The sequence below is a fragment of the Enhydra lutris genome, unplaced genomic scaffold (assembly GCF_002288905.1).
Source record: "Enhydra lutris kenyoni isolate GAN:26980312 unplaced genomic scaffold, ASM228890v2 scaffoldscaffold12, whole genome shotgun sequence".
Lineage (NCBI taxonomy): Eukaryota > Metazoa > Chordata > Mammalia > Carnivora > Mustelidae > Enhydra > Enhydra lutris.
In genome coordinates, this window is record NW_019154096.1 from 79,784,830 (window position 1) to 79,810,273 (window position 25,444).

The window sequence follows — 25,444 nt, forward strand, 5'->3', positions numbered from 1 at the left end:
GCCCCGGGAACAGCAGGCCCGGTGGGAAGGGGCGGTCCCAGCACCCCCAGCGCCCGGGGACAGAGAGAGAGAGAGAGGCTGCGCGGACGGAAACGGCGTCGCGGTCGTGGTCGTCGTGGCTTCCTTCTGTGTTGACGTGACTCGGCGGTTTGGGTGCGAAGTTCCGACTCGCGGGTCCCTCCCTCCCCAGGGAGCCACAGCGGTGCCGGCGGTGACAGGGTGGCCACCGGCGGCCACTTGGAAGGGGTCCCAGGATTTTGCCGCAGGTCACAGTCAGGTCGCACGTAGGGCACGAAGTAGAGGAAGCTTGCTCACGTGTTTGGTTTTGAAAAACTCAGAGTCTGGGGAAGTCGAGACCGCGGCGCCTGTGTACGCAGCACGGGCTCCCCCCCCCCCCCCCCCCCCCCCCGCCGCCTGGGTGGGGCCCCGGGCCAGACTCCGAGTCCCTCCTCGCTCTCTGTGACCCTCCTTGTCTGTCTCAGCCCCTGTCCTCACACCGCGGGCAGAAGCCCAGACCTGGTCCCCATCTGCCCGCGCGCGCAGCTCCGCCAGCTGCAGTGAAGGGGTCGTTCAGAGTTCCTCCGTTCGTGGAGATGGTGGCAGGGACTCGGCCTGTGCTGTGTCCCCAGCGCCCAGGGCACTGTCTGGCTTACGGTAGCCACTCACGTGTCTGCTGAATTTCAGAAAATAAGCTGCAGCCCTCAGATCTCACGTGGCATTGACCCAACCCTGCATTTCTCTGCTGTGGTCGGCTCCTGCCCCGGGAACACTCCCTTCACGCACCCCCACGAGACCGGTGCTCCGAGCAGGGGACTCTTCTGTCCTGCCTCCTAGAAGAAAGCGGCCGTCTCATGACACCGCGTGTCCGCCCAGGTCTGCTCCTGCCTCTCCTGTGCCGTGCGCTCCCTGACCCCCGCACCCCCCCCAGTGCAGGTGCCCCTGTCCCTGCCTGTCTTCTGCTAACCCAGCTCTCGTGTGTCATCAGCCCCCGCGGCTACGCCAGGCCATGGGCACATGAACGTGACCTCATGTTCTCCATCTTTTAATGCCTTGTTGACGACGTTTCCCCTCTGGGCCCCCTGCCCCTCCACACGTCCTCTTCCTGCTTCCTTATGTCCACGCGGTCCGTCCTCTCCCATCCAGCGCCTCTTACCGCCTGCCCCTCGGCCGTGAAGCACCCCCACGGCCGGGCGTCTCACACTGCTAACTTCCACTTTCCGGATTTTATTCTGAACTGTAAGTACTGACTTCCTGTTCTGGTGACTGATGATTTAGCTTTTTTGCTGACATCACCTTCCACCCACATGCACCCACCTCCCTGAAAACGAAGAAACAGGAAAGGAAAGAGAGTTGAGAGGACTCCGTTGGGCGTCTCCGTTCCCTCCGCGCTGTGCTGACGGCAGACAGTGTCCGGTCCCGAGCTGCGGTCTCTGTTCTCTTTCTCATACAAATTTCATTTTCCCCAGAGCGGACGATTGCCTGGTGGCTCTGCACGCTTGGTCCTCTGTGTCTGCTGCGGTGGGAAGAGACGCTGCGGCAGCTCTGCCACCACGTCATCGGGCCGTCCCAGGCACGGCGGGCCCCTCCAGCGCTCGTCTGCCCCGCTGGGACCGCTGCTCCCAGCGCCATGGCCTCCTGGCCTGTCTTCGCCAGCACGGGGATGTCCGCTCGCTCCCCGTCTGCCTTCCCCTTGCTTTATTCTCATTTTGCCAAATTGCATCATCCAGTATTTGCTGAGAAAGGGGCTTTTGTTGTGATCTTTGCCTTTTTCCCCTCCATGTTTGAAATATCTTTACTCTGCCCTTTTAAGTGCAGATGAAAATTTGGCCAGGTGTAGAACTATGGGTTAAAAACTGGTTTTTCTCGGAACTGTGAGGACGGTTGGCGTTCCAGCCACCGTCTTCCTACATCCTGTCTGCTGCCCTCTGATTCCTTTGCTGTGTGACCTGTTTGTTTTCTCGGGAGAATTTTAGAATCCCCCTTTATCCCTAGTGGTGTGGTTTCCACAGTGAGGCACCGTGGCGAGGGTCTGCTCCTGGGTCCGGCTCAGCCTTCCGTGGACCTCGTCAGCCTGGAGGCTCCTGGGCTCCTGCTATGGGACACGCTCCTCTTAGTCCTTTGATGTTTGTGTCGCTTTCTCTTCTCCTTTCTGGGGCTTGTTACCTGGTGATGGGCCACTACCCCGGTCCTCTAATGACCTTTTCTCTCCTCTTGTCCATCTCTGTCTTCCGGCTCTACCCTTTGGAAGAGGTGTTGAGTTTTGAAATTATTACTGTTTGAATTTCAAAGCGCATTTCCTTGTTCTCCGTCTCTTGTCGCCCATCCTCCAGGGACCCCGCCCTGCACCCCAGGGCCTGCTGCTCTCCCGCAGAGAGGGATGACAGGAGCCCTGCTTCCTGGGCTGTTGGAAGGGCGCCCACTTCACCCGGGGCCACACTCGGTTAGAGTAGCCCCTGGCCCCTGGCAGGCGCCCAGCCAGCATTGGTGATGTCGTTCCTGTTGGCAGGCATTAGCTCCCTTGAGGACATTAATTGTCATTTCTTTGACATTTTGTCGATGCACTGTCTGTCTTTGCTCCAGCTGCCTTGTTTGCGCGTTTTCGCTCGGCCGTCTGCAGATCGGGAGCGATGGGCTCGTGTCTAAGACGCAGCCATCTGGAGCCGGCAGGCAGCTCCGTGGGCAGGTGGGCCTTCCAGCTGGAGGGCTTCCCTGAGGTCGGTCACTTCTTAAGGACCCCATTGAACCTTTTCTTCCGACATTTTTCCTTTTGGGGAGGGTCTTTCACTCGCGGCAGCCGGCGTTTGGGAAACAGGAAGGGGGAGTAACTGTGTGCGCCCACCTGACAGGATGGGGACAAGCTGGGGGACCTAGCAGTTCAGGAAATGACCTTCCAGCTCCATGCCCAGCACCTGGTGTGCAGCGTGGCCGAGGCCCCGGGCAGGTTGAGACTTCGCCCCCTGTGCGTACTTAGACTGTCACCTATCACGCCTCCTGCCCCTTCGCTGTCCCCTGCACGTCAGAGCCTGCCCAGCATTGTTGCTTTGTGGTTGGACACTTTTCCAGTCCTCTCCGGCATCGTGGTGGTGGTGGTGGTGGTGGGAGGGAAAGGCCTCTGCCAGCAGTGGGCCGCACTTGACAGAAAGTCGAAGCTGGGTTCTTGGGCACTGCCAGGCGTGTGTCATGGTTTCTGAGTATGACTTAAAACATAGGCTGAGTAAGTTCTGCAGCAGCCAGATGACCCATCCGCCAGAGTGCCTCGCTTCGGCTTGTGCACCAGCGCCCGAGCCTTGCTGCCCCTCTGCGGAGACGCAGTGCCACCCCTGGGCCAGCAGGGCCCGTGTGCATGTGGGCCCTGCGCAGGCGCCTCTGGCTGCTCAGACAGACGGAGCAGTGCGTCCCGAGTCCTCGTGCGGTGCGTGGCCGGTGCAAAGGCCCCACTGGGTGCCCTCAGTACCATATTTTTGCTTTTAGCATCACACTAGTTTTGTAGAGTAATGGCCTTCATGTTAAATTCATGTTGGTAATCTAAATTTTGTTGGTTTTATAATTTTGTAGGTATTTAGTTTGTATATTTGTTTTGACTTTAGAGCTCTTTTAAACTCTGTGGACAACATTTTCTAACTTTAGATTCACACATATTTGCGCAGCTCAATGAAAATAATTTCTCACCAGTGGCAGTCCTGGGAGTTTCTCTTTTAAAAGATTCAGTCCGTTTTAATTAAGTTTAAAAATCACTGACAGAACTAGAGTGCCGTTAACTATATAATATCATAGACTCCCTGGGTGTGAACGACAGAGATTTAGTCCAGGATATTTTAATTTCATTTAAGCAAATTGGGTTATTTTGAGTAATTTAATTTAAAAAGTGACACTTCTAACAAGAAGCCCAGTCCTTTTCCCAGCTGTAACTGAGGGGTGTTTTTGTTTCTTTAAAAAAAAAAAAGGAAGGCAGGACATCCCAGGCAGGAGAATTCGTGTGTGTTTAAAGGTCGCGCCCAGGGGGCGCCGGGGTGGCTCATTGTGTATTAAGCGGCTGCCTTGAGCTCAGGTCCTGATGCTGGTGTGGGCCTTGAGGCCGCTCCTGGGCAGGGAGTCTGCTTCTCCCACGACCCTCCCCCTTCTGCTCTCTCTCACTCTTTCTCTTTCTCTCTCTAAAATAAATAAAATCTCTTTAAAAATTAAAAACAGAGCGTGGAGCACAGTGCAGGTGAGGTGAGAGCGCGTACGGCAGAGTCCCGTGTTAACTGTGTGACTTGCGTGTTGGCGCACACCTTTAAGAGCCCCGTTATGGGCCAGGTTCTCCAAGTACTCTCAGACGTTGTCTGCTCCTTAGTGTGGGAGGAGGAGCTGCGCAGCAGAAGTGTCTTTAAACGCTCCCGCCGCGGCCGTGGGGTCCTCCGTGTGCAGAGCACGCAGTCTGTCCACCAGTGGGACGGGCTGTTGGCGTCCGTGCCCCAGCAGCCGGGCGGGTTGTACTGATCCGGCCCGGCTCGTCCTCAGGGCAGCCAGAGCTGAGATGGTCTGGGGCAGCTGACGTGGGCGCGGAGTCCCTGTGCTGGACGGAGCAGGGGACAGCGGCTCCTGCAGGACCAACCCATGGCCTTGTCTTGATTCGGCCCGCACACAGCGCGCCCAAGCGGGAGAAAACGTCTTTCCTGTTTTTCTTAATCCAGGGGTCCATTCAGGAATCCAGATCCGTTCCCTCCAGGCCTCGGCCTCGGGATGCCGCCCTTGCTTTATTGCTCCTACCCTGTGCCCTTCACCTGTAGTGAGCCGATGGCCAAGGTCTTTGTGTGTCAGTGTCTGAAATCTCAGGTAGTGTCTCACTGGGTAACGATGCTGTGTCGTTATGGGTGGTAACGGTCTCACCCAGTCAGTGAGATGGAGTTTGTGCTGCGTATGGTGTTATTTTGTACAGAAGCCGGCAAAAGGTATTGCAAAGAATATTGAAACATCTGTTAATGTCATGTAAGAACGAGATTTATTTTATGAGTTAATATCAGGCATGTGTCATAAAACCAGACAACAGTCTTCTGGGACCAGTGTTTTTGTTTTCTTTTTAAAATCAATTTTCTAAGATTTTATTCCGGATCCTTGTATCAGGATAATGCGGCCTAAATAAATGCTGGTGCCCCGGGGACCAAGCATTCAGTCCATGGAGCGGAGCCCATGAGGCCATATGTGCTCTTGGGCTCTGGGTGCCAGAAGCGGAATCCGCTGCTTGGTAATGATGAGTTTCCTGTGAAAATGTTGCTTTATCCAGCGAGAAAGTTGTGTATGTGTGTGTTTGTCTTTTGGACCTTTTTTATTGACCTTTGTTATTGATTATAATCCTTTCCAAATCATAATCTGGTAAATTGCTTCTGTATTTTATTGGCAGCTGACATCATCTCAACCGTTGAATTCAATTACTCTGGAGATCTTCTCGCGACGGGAGACAAGGGCGGCAGAGTTGTTATTTTTCAGCGGGAACAAGAGGTCAGTGATTCACAGTCCACAAGCCAAATGAAGGCCAGCCTTTCTCGTGTCACTTGGAAGGAGGGAGAGAAACGGGCGTTTTTCAGTCTGTGACTTCACTTAGAGTCCCTCGCAGCACACTACCTGTGCAGAAGCCGTTTGTCCCGGGTGAGCAAGAAGACCCGTGCTTCCGCTCCCCGACATCCAGCCATGGAGCCCCAATGGAGTCCCCTGTGCCCTTGTCTTCGGGAGAGGAGAGTCCTTGCCCGCCCACAGGCTGTCGTGAGGACCGAGAGAAGGATGTGGGGTGGTGGAGTTCCACATCTCTCTGCTCTCGTCCTGTCGTTATGCTGGGGGCCGGGGGTGAGCATCCGTCCCGCGGCCCCTGGAGGCGCTGGCTGCCAGCCCCGTGGCCCAGCGGGCAGTGTGCGGGCAGTGCGCGGTGGACGGCTGCGGCGGCGCCAGCTCCGGGAAAGATTGTGTGTTGGGGGCCATGAATTCTCTCTTCCTCCTCAGTCAGAGGTGAGCTGCCTGCCTCTGCTATGCCCCCCGAGGACCCCACTGTCCGTGCTAAGAGGAAGGAGTCCTCAGAACGGGGCCTGGAGGGCCCCCCAGAGGACTCGCACTCATGAGCCATTTTGTAGGTCACTCCCTCTCTTTGGGGGAAAGGGCAGAGAAACCCGTCTTTTTCAGTAATGCATAAGGAGAGAATGGGAGGTAGAAGTGGGCCTTGCCCCGGAGCCTCAGCAGAGCTGGTGGGGAGGGCTGAGGAAGGAGGCGCGGTGGCCGGGTGCTCTGCCGGGCCGGGTGCACATCCTGTAGTCAGGAACCACGGTGCAGCCCAGCCTCCTCTTTCCCGCCAGCTTCACACAAAGGGCCCTCATCTTTGTCGGGGCAGGTCACAGGCACGTCCTTTCTCATCCTCGGAATCTGGTCTCTACCCTTCCATGGTGGAGCTCCGCTGTAGCACCTTGTGGGCCTCGTTCCTTCCAGCAGACGTGCGTGCGGGCGGCGGCCGGCCCTGCCACCGGCGAGGCTCGCTCGGGGGCGTCTGTGGGAGGGCGAGCCCTGGGCTCCCCGAGCCGAAGCGGAGGATTGCACTGGTCCGTGGGAAGGGCACTGTGGAGGGTCAGCGTCTCGTCCTTAAAGTGTGCTTGTTGTAGCTCTGATTTTGGTTATGTCCACATTTTGGTTATGTTTTTAAAAAGACAATTTTTTAGTTCAGTAGGTTTAATCCTATTTTTTCTGATTTGGGGTGGCAAGAATTCTTTTGTAGGTAGTGTATATGTTGTTAGTCTGTCTAGGTCTTCACAGACGGTTGGGTAAGTCCCTGACTTTGCGTCCCCTCCCAGACGTCGGTCGCGGGCCGGCCTGCTGTGAACGAGCGGCCGTGCTTCCGACTTGCAGTAGAAGGGCCAGGCGGTAGACGGCCGAGCTGGAGCCGTCGGCCAGTTCGCTCTTAGCTCCTTTACGTTTGCCATCTAAATGTATCCTTGTAGAAAATGAAATTTGTCTCCTTTTGCGAGTCCTCATTTAAACGTAGAAAGTACTAGGTTCAAATGGGAGGTAGATTATAGTCGTACTCGAGCGTCCTGGTACACACTGTGCTGGGCGCCACCGCCGTGAGCACCGGTGGTTAGGGTTTCGTTGAGGTGTATCGTCGGGGTCAGTCACGTGAAGCCACGGGTTCACGCAGAAGCAGGTTGTTGACGTTGTTTAAGTTTGATAAACCCAGCTGTCTGCAACTTAATAAACCCTGGGCAGCTTTTTCTTCATAGTTTGGTTGACCTGAAAAGCCCTCACGTTCCCTCCGCTTGGATCTTGGTGCTCGCCGCACGGAACGCTCACTTCTCCCAGTGCTCTCAGTCCAGCCGCCGCCGCCCTCCCTGCGGAGACCCCGGGCACGGGGCTGTGCTGAAGTGCGGAAGGGGGCACGGGTGTCCGGCCATGGGGTCAGGGCGAGAGGGGGCCGTCGGAAAGTTCAGGGTGTGTCCGAGGCGCGAGGCTGGGAGCAGAGTTCACAGTGCGATGTTCAAGCTGTTTTCCTTCTTAGCGGCGGAGCCTCCGTTCCCCGCAGCCCAGTGTCTCAGCCTCAGGCGAGCAGGGTTGAGGGACTTGGCTCGGCTCTGCAGTTCACGGGGCAAACTATCGGGTGTAAGTAGTTCTGACACCAGCACGCAGCATAGTGGAACAAGAATGCACCTGCCACCATCTTCCTGTCCTCCTCGCCAAGCCTGTTCCCAGGACCTCAGGCGGGCAGCCTTGGTGGCTCTGGCTCTGCTCTCTCCTAGGGACCCAGCCGCCGTGGGCAAGCACGTCTTCCTCGAGGCCCTTCCGCTCGCTTTTCTGTTCTTACCTCTTCCCGGACAGCGTGGAGACTGCTCCCTGCCTGGGGGTCCTTAGAGGCTGACGCGGAGTCTCAGCCTGTAGGACGGAGGTTTTAGGGGTGGCAGGGGGCGGCACGGTTCTAACAGGAAGACGCCTGTAGCGCGTCTTCTCGGAGAGCGTGGTGGGAAGGACAGGTGGCCCCTGGGTGTGGGTGCCTCAGACAGTTGTTCGTGTCCTGCTGTTTTCTCGGAGTGGGTCACGGTCTTGGGAGACTGATGCCATAGAGTTTTCTTCTTTAAAGATTTCAATTTCCTTTTTCTCGTGGGCAAGGTAGAAGCATCTGCTGGTGTATTCTGCTTTCTCGTGGGGGGTGGGATGCAGGCCTGAAGAGAGAGCTAACGCACCTAACACAGCCACGCGTGGCAACTGGGTCCTAGACCCTGGGGTCTGCATGTGGTTTCCGGGGGTGTGCGGCCCATAGAGAGTCATGCAGGGGAGAGATTCAGGAGCTGGGGGGTGTTTTCTCATAACATGTGATCTTAATTCAGAAATACACAAGCCCAGACATAAAGGTTTCTGTTTCATTCGATGTCCTTGACGCACAGCCTCAAGTGTAAACATCTAAGAGTTCAGGTGCCGATGATCTAGCGAGAATTAAAATCTTGCTGTCCTTGGTTTTTAATTATGTGATATTTTTACTGTGTCATAGAAAATGTCACTTTGGTTACAGAAGATTTCAGAGATTAATGTAAATACATTTATGAACCCACCACCAAGGTTTTCCTCTTTCCTAAAAGAAAAGCCCTTGCTTGGCAGGTAGCGGTGGCCCCAGTTGGTGCTCTCCCTAGTTTGTCTTCCAGCTTGGTTCCCACATCTGCCACCTTCTCACTCTGCTTTCCTAGAGTTGGTTATTATTTTGAAGACAATATGCATCTTCCCAAGCATGTTTTTCTGCTTTTACTGTCCTGTACGGATTGTTTATGTGTGTTGAAAATTCCATCGCAGGGATCCTCTGCTGGTGCTGGTCACTGCCTGAGCGCTGCGTGGTCCTCCTCTTCCTGGGGTGGCGCGCGGGGGCTGTTGTCTGGGCGGGCTGCTCTGGGGCTCGGTGTGGACCGCACGGGGCCACACTGCCCCGTGCTGCCCCCATCGTGGGCCCGCCTGCCTCTCCGGGAAAAGTGCGTCCGTGGAGGAGCCTCCTTGTGTTAAGGGGCCCCTGGCTCCCGTGCAGGCGGCAGGCACGTCCCACAGACCCGGCTCTAGCGCGTGAGCCCCGGCGTGGGGTAGAAGGTCTGCGAAACTATCGGATACTTGTTTTTTCCAAGTAAATTATTTCAGAGTGTCCTCTACTTGATAATTTTTGACCCAGGGTTTTCTTTAATTTTTAAAAATGTGTGTAGTCATTTTATATTCAGATTGGTGGTACTGAAGTTTTCTCTGTCCTGTGCTTTGTTCATTAACCCAGCTCACGTTTCCTTGCAGAACAAAAGCCGCCCTCACTCCAGGGGAGAGTATAACGTTTACAGCACCTTTCAGAGTCACGAACCAGAGTTTGACTATTTGAAAAGTCTAGAAATTGAGGAAAAAATTAATAAAATTAGGTGGCTACCACAACAGAATGCTGCTCATTTTCTACTCTCTACAAATGGTAAGAGCTTTTTTTTTTTTTAAGGGATTATTTGATTTAGGATTTTATTTTTAATTTGCTGGGTGTAGCAGATTTTTACTTTACTTGTTACTTTAACCCATTCTACAAGTGGTTTCTGCTTTAAACTTCGGGCACAGGGTAAATTACTAGCTGGGGAACAGGCGGTGGGCTGGAAACGAAAAGCACACAAGTGAGCAAGCCGGCGCGCTCCCGTGCGGCCCTGCCCTCCGGCGCACCCGTCTCTCCTCACCCTGCAGACGGAGCGTCCGCTCTGTCCGTACCGGAAAGTCACCTTCAGAGTCTCGTAGCTTCTCAGTCAACATAGAGCCATACAGTTCTCTGATGCGATACTCGACTAACAGTGGTGCGTGATACAGTTTTTCTTTTAATACGGACACTGGGATTTTTATTTTCAGATAAAACTATTAAATTATGGAAAATAAGTGAACGGGACAAAAGAGCAGAAGGTTATAACTTGAAAGATGAAGATGGACGGCTTCGAGACCCATTTCGAATTACAGCACTGCGGGTACACGCTGCTTTTTCTCAAACTACCCAGTTCTCTTCCTGGTTAATCAGGGGCGGTGCGTAAGTCAGCTGTGTAGAGAAGACCGCTGAGCAGGACTGCGGTGACCTCTGCCTTCCCGACCCGCGGAGGCTGTCTGTGATCACAGCCGTAGTGTGCGTGTGTGTTACAGCGGGGTTCCCTGTATTTCACGTAAGCAGGAAGCCGCACAGTAAGTTCAGAAAAATCTGATGATGCTAAAGAAAGTCTGAACTAAAGTCCGACCCTGCAGCAGGAATCTCTCTCGGTGTATCAGCGTTCACTGCGAAGGTTTTAAGGCGTACACTGGTGGTGGTGAGGTCCCCGTGGGACTCAGAGCAGTGCTCCGGATGAAGCCGCATGGGCCGCGGGTGCGAGATGAACCACACAACCCTGGGGCTCTCGTGGCGTCTCCGCGGTTAGCTGAGGCACCCTCAGAGCTTTCAGGGTTCTTCGCCTGTCCGTCCGTAATACCTTCCCTTCCTTTTTGGTATCCCCGGGCACCCTGTGACATGACCGTCTTCATCAGTTCTGACACCTAGATTGGGTTCACACTGTAACGGCTGTGAAGTTGGGTCAGGTGTTGCCCAGGAGTGCCCACCTGGAGGGTGTGCGGAAGGAGATGGGAAGGGTGGGGTGCCAGGATGTGCCACGTGCGTGGGGCAGCGGCAGGAAGACAGCACTGGCCAGTGCACGTGAAAATTGTTGGTTGGCTGGTTTGTTTTTTAACGAGGTTTGAAGCTTTGCTGAATATTGTTTATCAAGTGAAGACCTTAATCAGTGACCACGTGTCATTAAGGTGCTCCAGGGAAGGGCACCCCGCTGAGAGACCGTAGTGACACTAGGTGCAGAGTGTGCGGGGTCTGTCTCTGCTCCGTTCCCCAGGCTCTCAGTGCTGGGCGCACACGGGGTGCTGGGATGGTGGGCGCACGGGACAGCCCCAGCCCAGCCACAGGGCTGGTGCTCCCCAGGGTGCAGGACACAGCATTGTCAAGGAGGAGCGCACGCAGGACCCAGGTGTCACCACGCATCCAGGGGGTTGACGTGGAGGAGCAGCGTGATTGACTCAGGGAGAGTTTCTAAAGCCCTGATTTGAACCAGGATGTTCTGATGTAAACACTGGTGGTTCTCCCCTGCCGTGACCTTGATTCCACGTCCATGCCGTGGTGATGAGCCACGTGAGTGACAGTGGCTCTCAGGTTCCAGCTCCCATCGTGTGGAACTCCAAGTGTGACCGAACGGAGGCTTTGGGTGCCCTGCGACGCTGTCCTGCCTCCTGCCCTGGTGTCCCCTGTGTGTGCCCCACTGCCTTTACGGCCTCCCGCCGAGCACACTGCCCCGGCTCTCGGCCTGCTCCGCCACACCAGACGCTCGCGTGCCCGTTGGAAAACCCACGGTCTCGTCGGGCTCCGTGTCGGTTGTACTCAGCAGCTCTTCTGCACGTTCGCCAGAGGCACTTGGTGTAACCGGACTGAAGTGCCGTTTCACCGGAAACAGCTGCTGTGAGCGCACTGATTTCAGAGTAACAGGCTGTGCACCGACTGACTTCTGTGACTTTAGGCCTATATTTGATTTCTTAATTGCCTCTCTAAAAGCTAAAAAAGGACTATTTGCCCAAATTTAGCTGAGTAGGAGTCAAATACTCCTCTTTCTAAATTTTGATTTCCTCTTAAATGTTTAGTACCAGGAGAGGGACCTACTTAGGAGGAGGCGCCTTTCTGTCCTAACAGGACAGTTGCCGTGTGCTCGGATCTTAGAGACCCGTCGGGGGGCTGTGGCGGCCTGCCGCGCGCCCTGCAGGACGGACCCCTCCGGCTGCAGAGCACACCGGAGTGGGGTCAGCTGCTGGAGAACGAAGGTGGCATTTGTGCGTGTCCCCCAAGCTCACTTTTGCAGACTTTGGGCAGAGACAGGGAGAGCTCCCCTCCTGGCCTTTCCAGGTGCTCCCTTTGGCTTTTAATTAGGAAAGTAACAGTCACTACTGTTAATTTTTACTGTGCTTTTAAACGCCTGCCTTCTTTCTCACTAGATGTCAGTGGTGTTGGGACTTCTTCCTCCTTGCTCACATGTGGACACGGTCACCCATGACGGCGCCCCTGCCTCTCGTGGGGCCTTGGTACACGCAGGCGGCCCCTTGCCAGGCGACTGCACTGTTTCCACAGCGGTGTAGCTGTCCTGTTCCTGACCACAGTGCCCACCACAGAGATGGGGTTTTTGTGCTCCTTTTAAAAACCCTTTCACTGAAGTCCGTTACACATTCCAGAAACTGTCTCTGTCGGATTCAGTGAGCTGCTGAGGCGCCCTGACAGGCGGACCAGCCACGTGGCCAGGAGCTGATGGGACCGTGGCCCCACATCAGCTCTCTGGGGCCCTCCTGTGCGCTGTCCCCTCCCCGCACCCCTCCCTGGTGCCCAGCACGTGCACGGAGCAGCAGACCCCCCAGGCAGTGAAGAGGCTCACACTGTCACCCTGCAGAGCAGCAGCGGCAAGGGAGGAGGGGGGCGGTCCTTGACGGTGTCTCACACGAGCGCGCGGTGGCTGCGGGACAGACAGGCAGAAGCCCCATCCTCGGGGGCACCCGCCCTGGCGTCAGTGTGTTTCTGTGCCGGGGTGGTCTGCCGCAGGGACGGCTGCAGGGAGGGACAGGACCCCGTCCGCAGCCTGTTTTCACAGCTCTGCTCTTCGGTTGTTTGGGTAGTGCCTGTACAGAACTCTTAGCTCGCTGGGAATACAGATTTGTTCCCTTTTGTTTTCTACTGTAAGTGTTGTACTTTTATGCTGTGGTGATCTTTGTTTTGAATTCCTATTTCCTTCCATTTTTAGGTTCCAATATTGAAGCCCATGGATCTTATGGTAGAAGCAAGTCCACGGCGAATTTTTGCAAATGCTCACACTTATCATATAAATTCCATTTCGGTAAATAGTGATCATGAAACGTATCTTTCTGCAGATGACCTGAGAATCAATCTATGGCATTTAGAAGTCACAGACAGAAGCTTCAGTATCCTTCATCAGTGGGCTGTCTTGGCCTTGTTCATAGGTTTGTTCTTCAGGAACGTTCTGGATGCACGTCCGCTCCTGCGTCTGAGTCGGCACTCGGAGCACGGCTGCTACGTGGTGGCCTGTGGTGTGAGGTCTCTGGGTTAACCTGCCCTTAAAACTGGAAACTGCTCTCTACCCCTGGGGAGAGTTCTCCGTGAAATGAGCACGACCTGCCTTCCTGGGTTCCTGAGAGACAGTTTTAAATAGTGTGTGTGTGTCTGGAGGTTCACTGCTGCCTGGTCCCCTGCTCTCCACCCCAAACTTGCTCACAGACACTACAATAGAAGACCCTGGCTTCGGTCAGAGGGGTGGTTAGGAGCGGCTGATCGTGGGAGAGCTCTGTGTTAGAAGACGAGCTGTCGAAGGCCTCTTCCGCGTGTTCAGAATGCTGCTGGGGTGCCGTTTCTGTTCGGGTGACTGTCCACGTGCGGCCGCCCAGGCCCACGTGTTTGAAGTTGTCGATTTGTGCAGAAGTGAGAGCCCTGTCCTGTGTACACATGGAGGGGCACTGGTCAGGATTTCCCCCGTTTGGGAGCCATGTCGGGCCGGCCAGAGTGGGACAGACGTCCACAGGTCACCTCGGCCGCCTTCTAGACACAGTTTGGCACACGCGTGTGCTCCCTTGTACTCAGGAAGAGCCGCGAGACGAAGTGTGTGTGGTGTTTGAAACTCTAGCATTTCACACCGGATTTTTATGGCCTGTTGTCCCTGTGCTTGGTGTGGCTGTTGACTCCGCTTGCGAAGCACGGCAGCTCTCTCCGTCCCGAGGTGCTCCCGGTCGCCAGGGACGCTCTGACGCCTGCCCGCGGGGTCTCCTCTTCCTGCAGCCGGCACAACCTCCCGTCTTACAGGGTTCATGCCCGTGCTCCCTGCTTTCCCTCCTTAAACTCATATTTTAAATCCTCCTTTCTTCTGTTAATATGTGACCACGTTGAACAAAATTCAGATAATTCAGGGGAAGTTCTTCCCCCCAGTCCCACGCGGTACCGGTAACTGTTGTAGGCGGCGGACGCGCGCTTCCACCCTGCGTCTGCGTGAGGAGGTTGGTGTCCACGAACGACGGGCTCCTCCACACGGTGGTAATGGAGTTGCAAGCACTCGGGGTGCCGGGTCCGAGTTCACTCGATGACCTTAATGAGTGTGGAGTCCCTCCGTCGCCCAGGCCTTTCTCTGCCTCCGCAAACCCGCAGTCCTGGGGTTGCCTGTGGTCCTGTGCAACCCAAGAGCCCGTGGGTGCAGAGCTGTGTGCACAGGGCCTGGGGCACATCCAAAAGCTCGAGTTCCTGCCACTGGCCTCATTGATTTCTTAGCGCGTCATAGCCATCTGTCCCCCGGGTCAGAGTGCGGGTTTGCAGCCGCAGGTTTGGGTGTACACTCTGAGCCGCGCATGCGTCTGTGGCCTCGGTCCCTGGGACGTGAGCCGCAGAGAGGGCTGCGTGGGGGCCGCCTCTGGGCAGGCTTGGAGACGGACGTTCCTGCCGCCTCTGAGCTATTTTAGCAGAACCCTAGACCTTCCTAAAATAACTTTTCACATCAGTAAAACCAAAATAAGACCATCTTTAATTTATTTGATTATAGGTGAGTTGAAGTATATTCTGTTAATTTACTGTCCATTAGTGTGAACTTTTTTTTTTACCATCCTTTGTGGGCTTTCTCCTTTTGGAATCTCATCTTTTTTCTTCGTGTTTTGTGAGAACTCTGACTCATAAGTGATTTATCTGCGCAGTCTTACTTCTCGTTGTCTTTGCAAGACTCCGTCCCACGGTCATGTTTCAGATGCCCTTCCTTGTGGCGACGTAGGTCACAGAACCCACGGCACTTTGCTACGCGCTTCTGTTAGCACCGTGACCCTCCGAGTGCCTTTCGCTCCACTCACATGAGCACTCTGGCCGCGAGTCGTGCTGCTCCCCGAGGCTCGGGCCCCTGTCCCTGCTGTGGAGGCGCCAGCCGGGCAGCCTGGGCGGTGTCCTCACGGGCTGCTGCTCGGTGCTCCTCCCTGAACCTGCCGGGACCTCTGCTCTGCCGCAGAAGGGCCCGTGAGCGTCCCCAGGCCGGCCACAGGGCTCCGGCCCCTCCAGGGCCACAGCCTGCGCTCATGTCCAGCGGCGAGCTGTGGCAGCCTGGTTCTTACATGTTTCAATGGAAGGGTCCATGTGGACCCTGTTGCTCCATCCTGACCCAAAGCCAGAGCCAGATTCTACTTTTTTTTTTTTTAGTTGAATGATGTCTACAGCTGGCAAACTGCAGGGCTGGCACTGTTCTGACCGCTTGGAATGGGCTCTTCATGGCTGATGAAGAAAAGATTCTTGAAAAAGCAGAATCTTTCGGAATCTGACAGATCTTTCCTGTGTGTGATTTATGGATAGAAGTGTGGGATTTTTGCACAAGTGGCTCCTTGCTTCCTTTGGTTGTTTGCTTTATCAGACAAGTCCGGTCTTGCTGGGAACGGCTTCCCATGGGATGCTGGAGGGCAGGACGCCGGCTCCGCGTGTGCGCGCGTGGGTCCGGGCCCGGTGAGGCGCGGGGCGGCGGTGTGAGCCGCGCAGGGACCCAGCTTCTCTTACTGGGCTCGCGTGCCGTGCGTGTCTGCTTCGGCCCTCGCGGCAGGGTCGTGTGCACCGACGTTCGCTTGAACGTGGACTGGAGCCCGCCGAGCGCTCTGCCTTAACTGTGCGCCCGCAGACATCGTGGACATCAAGCCCGTGAACATGGAGGAGCTGACGGAGGTGATCACCGCGGCCGAGTTCCACCCGCTGCAGTGCAACGTGTTCGTGTACAGCAGCAGCAAAGGGACCATCCGACTGTGCGACATGCGCTCCTCGGCCCTGTGTGACAGACACTCCAAGTGTAAGTGCCCGAGAGGCTCTGTCTCGCGGCGATGCCGCTTCCCAGGCGTGAGACATCTCCAGAGACTTAGCGTCTCTTCTGGGCTCCTCGTGCCCGCGCAGGCGTAGGACCAGCTTCTGATCCTGAGTCCCCGGGTGGCCTCTGGTGGGCCCTTGCCGGCACCCGTGGACCGTGCTCCCACGGACTCGCCGTTCGCTGTCCCCCGGTGGGGCGGCTCTCGTGCTCCCCCCACCCAGAGTCTCTGGGCTTCGTCCAAGGACTCACAGCCGAGAACCATCTGTCGCCTCTACCTCTGTGCATTAGGACCTCGGCAGGGGCTCCCGGAACGCACCTCACTCGCGACGGTTCTCAGCTGTCGGGACGGGCTCTGTTCGCGGTGAGCTTTGCTGCACTCGAAGCCCGTTCCCGCAGGCGAAGCTCTAGCTGTAATCCTCTGAGCCTTGAAGTGTCTTCTAGGTGAGGACAGTTTCGCTTTTATGTTTAGCCGTAAAGAGCAGGCCCAGCCTTCTAGGAAACCGGAAGTGTGCACATCGCGCTCTGAGTCCCGTGGTGGGGACTAGGCTGTGACTGGGGACTCTGCTCACGCGTCCTCACAGTCCGTTGACCGGTCCCGGCAGCCTGTCCGAGGACGTGCCTTCGTCTTCATTTCCCACGACGCTTGCTCCGCTGGTGAAATCCGTTCGCGGTCGTGGCGTCCGGAATGGCTCCCACACGACGCGTAGTGGCACCAGCAGGCCTGGCGTCCGTGTGTCGCTCTACCCGCTGCTCAGCTGCCCCCTGCCGCACGCGCGGTGTCCGCGGCCGACTGTGTTTTACAGAGCCCTCCTCTAGGACTCCCGCGGTCACGGATGAGCCTCCTGCAGCGTTGGCCTGTGTCTCTGAAGAGAACACTCTGTTGTTGTCGTTAGTAATGTCCACCCAGTGCGGGGCTTGAACTCACAACCCCAAGATCACGAGTCGCACGCTCCACCGAACAAGCCAGCCAGGCGCCCCTTAATATTCTTGAGTAAACCAGTTTAGATACCAAAGTACTTCTTGTCGGCAAAGTAATGGACTTGACGAATGTTTGGTGTTGCCACTGGCTTGCTTAAAATTAACTCTAAATGCGGAGCCATTTCCGGGTTCCTACATTTAAAGGAAAATAAAGCTAATGCGGCTTCAAGGGCGGACGCACGCACTCGGGGTTTCCGGGGCCAAAGGCATGACGGTGCAGTTGGGTCCGGTGTTGCTCTGGGCTCCTGACCACGGCGCAGGAGGAGGGCTGTTGAGTTTCTTCTGAGAAAGCAAAACCTGTGGGGGGAAGGAAGGTGTGCTAAGGAGGCACCTGGCATCTTCCAGAAAGTAGTAATTCGGTTTTGTTACGCGGAGCTTGACTCCTGAACAGCAGAGACAGACCCCTTTCCTGACGGGCTGTGGTATATGGGGCCCGTTCTGGAGGATACTGTCCGGACCCGGTGTTCCCAGGTGACGCTGCTTTTGGCTTCCCGTGGCGTGGACAGGACAGGTCTGCACGGGGCTCGCTAGGGCCTGGGCCGCTCAGACACGCTGGTGCTGTGGTCAGCACAGGGTTCTTGACCAAAAGGCCCGTCGGAGTGTCCTGAGGGGCGTTTCCAGGCCACAGCCAAGGGCCTGTTTCGATGCTGTCCCTTAGCAGTAACCGGCACTGGGATGTGTCATCTAAGTCTCTTAAGCTCGGAAGTTGAAGGCCAGAAAACATACCAGAAAGACGAGAAGCATGAGTGCTGTGAGGTCTGCAGCCCCCTGGGCTCCCCAGGGAGGGCTTAGGGACTTGAAACGGGGTTTGTTCTCTGGGTTTGTTGTTTTGTGGGGGGGTTGGGTTTGGTTTGGTTTTGTTGTTTGTTTTAGAGCGTGAGTGAGTGGGGCCAGGGGCAGAGGGAGACGGGGAGAGAATCCCAAGGAGACTCCACTGAGTGCAGAGCCCCACGTGGGGCTCGATCCCACGACCCTGAGCTGAAACCACTTAACCAGCTCTGCCACCCAGGTGTTCCCTGGTTTTTAAACAGAAGCTGAAAACTTTGTGTTTTTCAGTTTTTGAAGAGCCTGAAGACCCCAGCAGTAGGTCCTTCTTCTCAGAAATCATCTCCTCTATCTCTGACGTAAAATTCAGCCACAGCGGTCGGTACATGATGACCCGGGACTACCTGTCGGTGAAGGTGTGGGACCTCAACATGGAGAGCCGGCCCGTGGAGACCCACCAGGTGAGGCCGCCGCGCAGGGAAGGTGCCACACCTGCGCACGGCGCCTTCTGACTTTCCTGTGGTTTCCTTAAGGTGCACGAGTATCTGCGAAGCAAGCTTTGTTCTCTGTACGAAAACGACTGCGTCTTCGACAAGTTCGAGTGCTGCTGGAGCGGCTCAGACAGGTGGGGCGCGTCGTGGAGGAGCGGCCTGGGGGGCTGCTGGGCTGTGCCGTCCAGGCCGCCTGCCTGCTGAGCAGCAGGTTCAAGGCAGAGACGAGGGCGCGTCGGAACAGCTGTCCCCTCGCTCATGACCCCGTCCTTACTCGGTGCACGTGCTATTATAGTTCCTTTTGGCTGTTTTTAAAATACTTTTTAAATATTTCAGAATAATTTTTATTGTATTATTTCCAAGATGAGTGAGAAGGAAGGACTTAGCACTGAGTGTGTGGAATGGCCACGTTCCAGTTTGCCTTTTCTTCTGGAGGGAAGAAGGGAAATGCCGTCCAAGTTCACTGGCGGGGTGGCTGGCGTGAAGTCCCAGTGGCCTTGACGAGGCAGTGGCTCTGGTGTCTCGTAGTTTATTTCGTGCACGTCCTTTGAGGAGGGCAATAACGGCCGTACTGGTGAGGGCTGTGTTTTCGATCTCAGACAACACGGTGCGTTTCTGGTGCCGGAAGGAGACTGTCACCGTCCCTAGTAGTACGCTGCGTCAGGTGGGGCCTCCCCGTGATGTGAGTGGCAGAGGCCTGTGCCGCTGGCCAAGCTGCCACAGATCTCTGCACGTGGGTCACGGAGCGCGCACGTAAGCGAGGGAGAGGGCGCGATGGCCAGATGAAGAGGCGACGGGAAGCAGAAGGTCCGGGAAGCTGGGGTGCCAGGCTGGCCCGGGGACATCTGATCCCAGGACCCGGCGGGCTACGTTTTCACAGGGGAGGGCTGGTGCGCTGCGGCAAGAAGCCTTGGGTCCACACAGTGCGCGCTGGCAGTGAGACCCTCAGGGATTATGGAAACGGCATCGTCCATCTTCGTCCAGATGGGAGTCCTGAGGGAAGGGGGCCTGAGACCCTGGCGGGTGGGAGAAGCATGGAAGTCCCCGGAGATGTGGAACTGTCAGCCTGCCCTCCCTCCCAGGATGCGGCATTTGTATCCGGACCAGCTGTGTGACCTGGAAAAGCTAACTGAGGAGTCAAGCCCTACAGAGCGGGCAGGGCTCTGGGCTTCGGGAAGAGCAACCACCTCAGGTCCTGCCTTCTTGTCACGCCGACCGCCGCCACCCCGTGTTCCGTGGGCGCTGTGGCAGACGCGAGCCTCCCGGGGCAGAGGCAGAGCACCGGCTCCACCCGCCCCGGCAAGCAGCACACACCTCACGTGGGCATCTGTTTCCCAAGGCTCTGGCAGCAACACCAGGGCCCTGGGCAGGGCCGCACAAGCAGTGGGGCTGGGGTCCCAACCAGCACGCACTCCGCTCCGGCAGAGAGAGGCCGCCCGCCTGCGCTTGGACGCTGTGGGGCCCCGGCGCCCGGCTTGGGAGAGAGCACTCCAGCGTCGCGCTGACGGCAAACCCACCGAAGACCTGGCGGTGTGCCTCACCCAGCGCCCCCGGACTCGGGATTTCCCCCGATGAAAAGCCGTTAGATGCGAGCGTGCAGGTGAGAAGTACCAAGTACACACGGAGCTGCTGTGAACAAGTCAGAAACAGCAACAGAGCTTCCCCTCTGAGGAGTCCGATCCTGGAGCGTAAGTTGCAGGGCCTGAGAGACGAACGCTGGAAACGTTTTCAGATCATTGGAAGGAATCCTAAGAGCCCTAAAAATGACGTAGGAAATTCGTAAAGGAATCAAATAGGACTTCTAGAAACGAAAAGCGCAGTGGTTGAAAACGGCTGTGGACTTGGTAGGAGACCCAGAGTAGCAAGACAGACTTTGAGTTTTTGAACTGAAGAGCATCAGCGTGCCTCTGGAGTGTGGCCAGTGGGACCTGTGGAAGGTCAGGAGCACCTGGGGCACAGGGTGCTGGGAGGACCAGGCACATTGCAGATGCCCAGGAGTGCCTGTGGCACAGCCAGATCAGGGATTTCCGGGAGCTGATGGGAGAGTGAGCGCGTGGATTCAGGAGGCTCAGAAACCACCCCACCCCCGTGTCAGAAGGAAACCACAGGCTCCAGATGCAGAGAGACCTTGAAAACAGCCGTGGAAAGCCTGACGCGCTACTTTGGAGAACAGACGGTCCGGCCGAGAGCGGCCCGCTCCGTGCAGCAGGTGGACGGCGCGACGCAGCCCTCGTCCTTGCTCCCGCACGCGGTGACAAAGCTGCTGTCGGCCCGGGGGTGTGCGTCAAGGCGGGGCTCGCTCAGAACGTGTGTGCGATAAGTGGCTTTCAGGTGGAGAGCAGTTCACCCTGACGGGGAGCTCACGAGACAGGGTGCGCCCCCCAGAAAGGACGCCATCTTCGAAAGCAGCCGCCGCTGGCCCCAGCCCTGTGAGCAAAGCTGAGGAACGTGGACGCTGAACGAGTCATTTGTCTCGGTCGTCCATGTTGGGGGGCAGGTTATGGCTCTCCCTCAGCCAGAGGGAACAAGCCGAGTGTTGTACAGACGGGGCCAGAGCCGTGGGAGAGCGCCGCGTGCGGTGAGCCCAGATCCAGGTGGAGGCGGTGTTGGAGCGTCAGCGGCGTTTACCGGGCAGATGGACACACGCTGGGTACGCAGTAGAGACGAAACCCGCACGAGCGGAGAACTACAGCTGCTCAGGAGAGAAGCGTCCGGACTATGCAGAGGATTCCTGGTCGGTAGGAAAGTGACAGCTCAGGAATGGAAGTTAATAGAAATGGGAAGAAAATGGATAAAAATGCTCATTTTCATTAGGAGTGACCGGGATGCCGTCCCAGGGCTCTCACCACGACAGTGACGTCAGGCAGGCTGGGGGGTGGAGGCCGATGACCGTGGTCCTCTGGAGACTAGCAGTGGCCCGCGTGGGTCAGTAAAGTGCACACAGGCAGGAAGAGCTGTTCAGAGACAGGAACTAGCGAACGTGTCGGGTGAGGGGACAGGGAACGGGTCTTCTCATAACCTACGACAGGAAGAACCGTAGGTGATCTCACAAGGTTAAAGACCGGAGAGCGCGCGCTGTTGGAAGACGACGACTCGATGTCTCCTCGTCTTGTAGAACGCACGAGATGGATGTGTTTTTAAGAATGTTTAACTGTTTGACACGTAAACATGTCCCGGAATGATCCTGTCCTGCTCTGAGGACTGACCGTCCTGCTAGGGGCCCCGGGTGGGGGACCAGTCTTTCTGGACCGAGCGGGCGGTGGCCTATGGGTAGGTGGACAGTCCGTGTATTTTTCTTTATGCCTCTTGGTATACCCGAAATACTGAAACATTCCCTAAGTCACCATCCCCAGGAGCGCCGGAGAGCTTTCCAGTAACAGCTACCTGTTCTTTCATCCCTGCCAACCCTCCCCCGCCTTCTGGCCAGGAAGCCCTGCAGAGGGATGGGGTGGCACGAGGGGGCACCTGCACTCCACCCGGGGCTGTGCTGTCCCTGGCACCGCCTGGCTGTGCTCAGGTTGTCCGGCAGCAAAAACGGACATACCACTTGTTCCTGAGTCCGCTTTGTACCAGCGAACAGGGTGACACCTGGCCAAGTGCTCGGGAAGGTGGTCGTCTGTGTGGTTGGGGTCACTGGACCAGTGCGGTGGGGACGCCGCCTTCCCAGCTCCCGTGAAGGCACGGTGGCCAGAGCAGCCGGGGTCCGGGGTCTGCCGCAGTCGGTCTGCTGTGGGTTCTGCCAGGCACAAGACGGCGAGCCCTGCGGGAGCCTCCCACCCTCTGTGTTCCCAGGAAATGTGGCTTCCCGAGCACGGACGGCAGCTCCCCGTGGGTGCACCCCACTCAGCCTTCACTGCTGGCATCCGGCCCGAGGCTGAGCTGGCAAGCGTCCCCGGCTGGGCACTCCCAGGGCTCAAGAGCAGAGTGGTCCGGAGTTGAGCCTGTTTCCTGCGTGCGGTTTAGTCAGACCCCGGGGGGTTCGCCCGCAGTCAGGGTCAGCTGCTGGCCGGGCCTCGATCGGATGGCGGGCTGCGGGGTCTGCAGTGGGGCTCGTCCTAAAGCCGTGGGCCAAATCATGGCAACATGGGCTGTGAGCCATTTTCGTCTGCGTTTTGTAGAAAAAGACCAGAAGTTTCTACCCGTGTAACAAATGTTTTGACAATAGAAACGGTGGAAGCCGCTAGCGTTAATGCTGGAGAAAGAACATGGGCAGCACGGCAGCGTCCGAGACCCACATTGAGGTCGAGGACTTCTCCTCTTTGTGTTCCTGTTGCTTCCCGTGGAGTAACTCTTTGACATCAAAATGAATCAAGTACTGTTCCAGCAACCGTGTGTTGTGCTGGGACAAGTCTGACTGATGTCCCCTGAGCACAGCTTCGGTCATCGGCAGAGTTGCAAACGTTCCAGACCCGAAAACAAATACACTGTTACTGTGGCTGGGACAGGTCACTGTGTCGGGGTTTTTTGTTTTGTCTTTGGTTTTTTTTTACTTTTTTAAAAAGGCATTAACGTGGGGCGCCTGGCTGGCTCTGTCAGAAGAGCGTGGGACTCCTGATCTCCGAGGTGTGAGTTGGAGCCCCACGTTGGGTGTGGAGATCACGAAAAAAAACAAAAAAGTGTAATTAAGAGTGTGACTATTTTGTTTTTCCTTTTCTATTCTGTACTTTTTTTTGCTGACGTGATTGTACGTACACCGTTCAGCAGGAAGTTTCCCCTGCATGTCTCTCCAGACCATCCTTAGTGTCGTTTTTTCTAGAAAGGTCTCGTCAGGTAGAGGGGGGTGAGGGAAGGGGCCCCGCGCGTGGCAGGGGTGTTGAGTGCTTCCTCCTTGACAGGCGTCGCTCTCTCTCCTTGTCTCGAGCAGCGCGATCATGACGGGGTCCTACAACAACTTCTTCAGGATGTTCGATCGGAACACGCGGAGGGACGTCACGCTGGAAGCTTCCCGGGAGAACAGTAAGCCTCGAGCCAGCTTAAAGCCTCGGAAAGTGTGTACAGGCGGCAAGAGAAAGAAGGACGAGATCAGCGTGGACAGTCTGGACTTCAACAAGAAGATCCTGCACACGGCCTGGCACCCGGCGGAGAACGTTATCGCCGTGGCCGCCACCAACAACCTGTACATCTTCCAGGACAAGGTCAACTAAGGAAGCCAGCGCGCGGACTGAGCCCGGCCGTCTTCTCGGAGGAGGGGCGCTGTCCTCCCCGTGAGGGGCACGCGGTGCTGCCGCTCCCCTTCGCAGACGGGACGGGCGGCCTCCACCTGCAGCAGGCCGGGCGCGGGCCGCTGCTCCGCGGACCCCCGCTCGGCGCGCAGTCGGGGGACAGTGCTCAGTGAAGGCCGTTACTCGGAACACGTGTATTTATTCAGTCTGAGCCTTCCTTTCCGGTTTGCAGACCGAAAGGTTCACGCCCCAGAGGAAAGTTGTCTGACGGAACATCTCTCTTTCTGAAACTCTTGCCCCCCCGGCCCCCCATCACACTCGGGCCTTCACACGTGCGTGCCATCCTGCCCCCGCCCCTCCGCCGTCCTCCGAGCCCGGGTGGCCCTGTCGAGGGCGTGGTTCCCCGAGCAGGTCCGCAGCTTTATACCCCCCACACCTGTACCTGCCATCGCAGCCTCGGGTGTGACCACTGAATAAAACAACACACTATAAAAAGTGGTTTTAAATCCAAGATGCGTATCGGCCTTTTATTCGCTCTCGTTGCACGTCACGAAGTTCTGCAGAATCGCGCTTTGGAGCAAGGGCTACAACTTCTGTCCCTTGCGGGCAGGATAGCAGCACTTGGGCTGGGAGCCCGTCCGTCCCAAACTCGAAGTCTGTTGTGTTTCTGTGGAAATGCTGCAGGGAACGCGCCAGGTAAGGTCTGCGCGAAGCCTGGCCCCGGCCCCCGGAGAGAGAGCGGTGAGCGGCGCCGTCGCTGCCCTGAGGGGACACGTCTGGGTCCCTCAGCGCCTCCGTTCACAGCGGGGATGCGGACGTGCTTCGTTCCTAAGCCTTTTCAAAGAGGACTTGTGGGAGGGACGTTCTTTCTACAAACTGCCGGGATCCCGCGCGCTGGCCTTGTCGCTGCTTCCCGAGCCCGTATGTGACGCCGTCACTGCCTTGGGGGTGGGTTTTTAAAGCAGGATCTTTGATACCAGAAATGAGCATTTCCCAAGACAGTGCAGACACGTACCAGGGCCAAGTGACTGGACCTTACTGGGATTCCACACACGGCCCTAGTCACAGTGTCCTCCAGGGGACGGGAGCGCCCGGCCACACGCGCTGGTCTTGACATTTTCAGGCGTATCTTGAGTTAAGGCCGCCCGCAGGAGCAGAGACCCTCGTGATGAGCCTGCGTTCGCCGCCCTGAGAGACGTTCACAGGATGCTACTTCAATGCACACTAAGTTAGAAATGGAGAGTTTCAAGTACAGGTAACCTCAGCGTAGTTCTCACTGTGTGTCCGCTGCTGGCACAGTCTGATGGAGCCGAGGCGTGGGGCGCGGCTCTGCACGGACTCGCCCACCCCGGTCCTCCGGAAAGGTGCTGGTGGGCGGGCGAACCTGTCAGCTGTCGGGAAGGCGGAACGAGTTGTGAATGTTTAACCGGATGCGGCGGTGTGTTCGGGCCCGCCCGTCACCGAGGGGCCCCCGCGGAGGGCAGCGCTGCCCTGCGGCCGCCACGGCGCTCCCCGTTCTCTCGTTCACGTTACAGACACCGTCCCTGTTCCTGAAAGTGAGTTGTGTGAACGGTTTCATTCTTAGAATTCTGTGCTGTTTTCCTCAAAGCGTTCACGTTCTCCAGGCTGGGCACCTGCGTCGGGGTGAATACGCTTTATTCGTGTGTGGATTTACACACGCTTTTTTTGTTTTGTTTCTTTTTAAGAAAAACCGAGCTGCTCATAAGCTAGTGTGAGATTCAGCAGCCTGGTGGTCAGCCGTCCGCAAATCACGGGCGCTTGCAGTGGGACGACAGCAAAGGCCACGGCTCTGCCCGCTCTCGGAGGAGCTAAGCGGCCCGAGTCCGCAGTCGGAGGCCGTGTGCCCCGCGCCCCAGGCAGCCCCCGCGGGCGTCCCTGGCAGCCGGGCTGAGCCGGGGGCTCTGCTGGTCCATGCTGTGCTCAGGAGGACTCATCTGCAGGTCTTTGCTTAAGGGGTTGAGAAGGAGGTCCGAATTCGCACTTGGACTTCTCTCTCAGACCCGTGCCCTGTGCACGGAGCAGCGGGAGCCCTGACCCGGTCGGCCTGGGTGACGGCGACGACTCGGCTCCGGAGGGGAAGGAGAAGCAGGCCCTGCCGTCCGGAGGATGTCGGTCCTCGCGCAGAGCCCCGGTCTGAGGTGGGGGC

General features: G+C 56.9%; 1 protein-coding gene across 1 annotated transcript in view; it reads left to right on the forward strand.

Moving 5' to 3' along the window:
* Nucleotides 1-23,788, forward strand: part of LOC111144887 (protein phosphatase 2 regulatory subunit Bdelta) — a 46,351-nt gene extending 22,563 nt beyond the window's left edge. Inside the window, exons 3-10 of the mRNA XM_022499470.1 lie at nucleotides 5,381-5,478; nucleotides 9,268-9,433; nucleotides 9,850-9,962; nucleotides 12,801-12,978; nucleotides 15,702-15,866; nucleotides 17,916-18,085; nucleotides 18,158-18,249; nucleotides 22,980-23,788. Coding sequence (XP_022355178.1) covers nucleotides 5,381-5,478; nucleotides 9,268-9,433; nucleotides 9,850-9,962; nucleotides 12,801-12,978; nucleotides 15,702-15,866; nucleotides 17,916-18,085; nucleotides 18,158-18,249; nucleotides 22,980-23,259 — 1,262 coding nt within the window. The 3' untranslated portion in view covers nucleotides 23,260-23,788. The remainder of the gene's footprint in view (nucleotides 1-5,380; nucleotides 5,479-9,267; nucleotides 9,434-9,849; nucleotides 9,963-12,800; nucleotides 12,979-15,701; nucleotides 15,867-17,915; nucleotides 18,086-18,157; nucleotides 18,250-22,979) is intronic.
* Nucleotides 23,789-25,444: the final 1,656 nt, after the last annotated feature.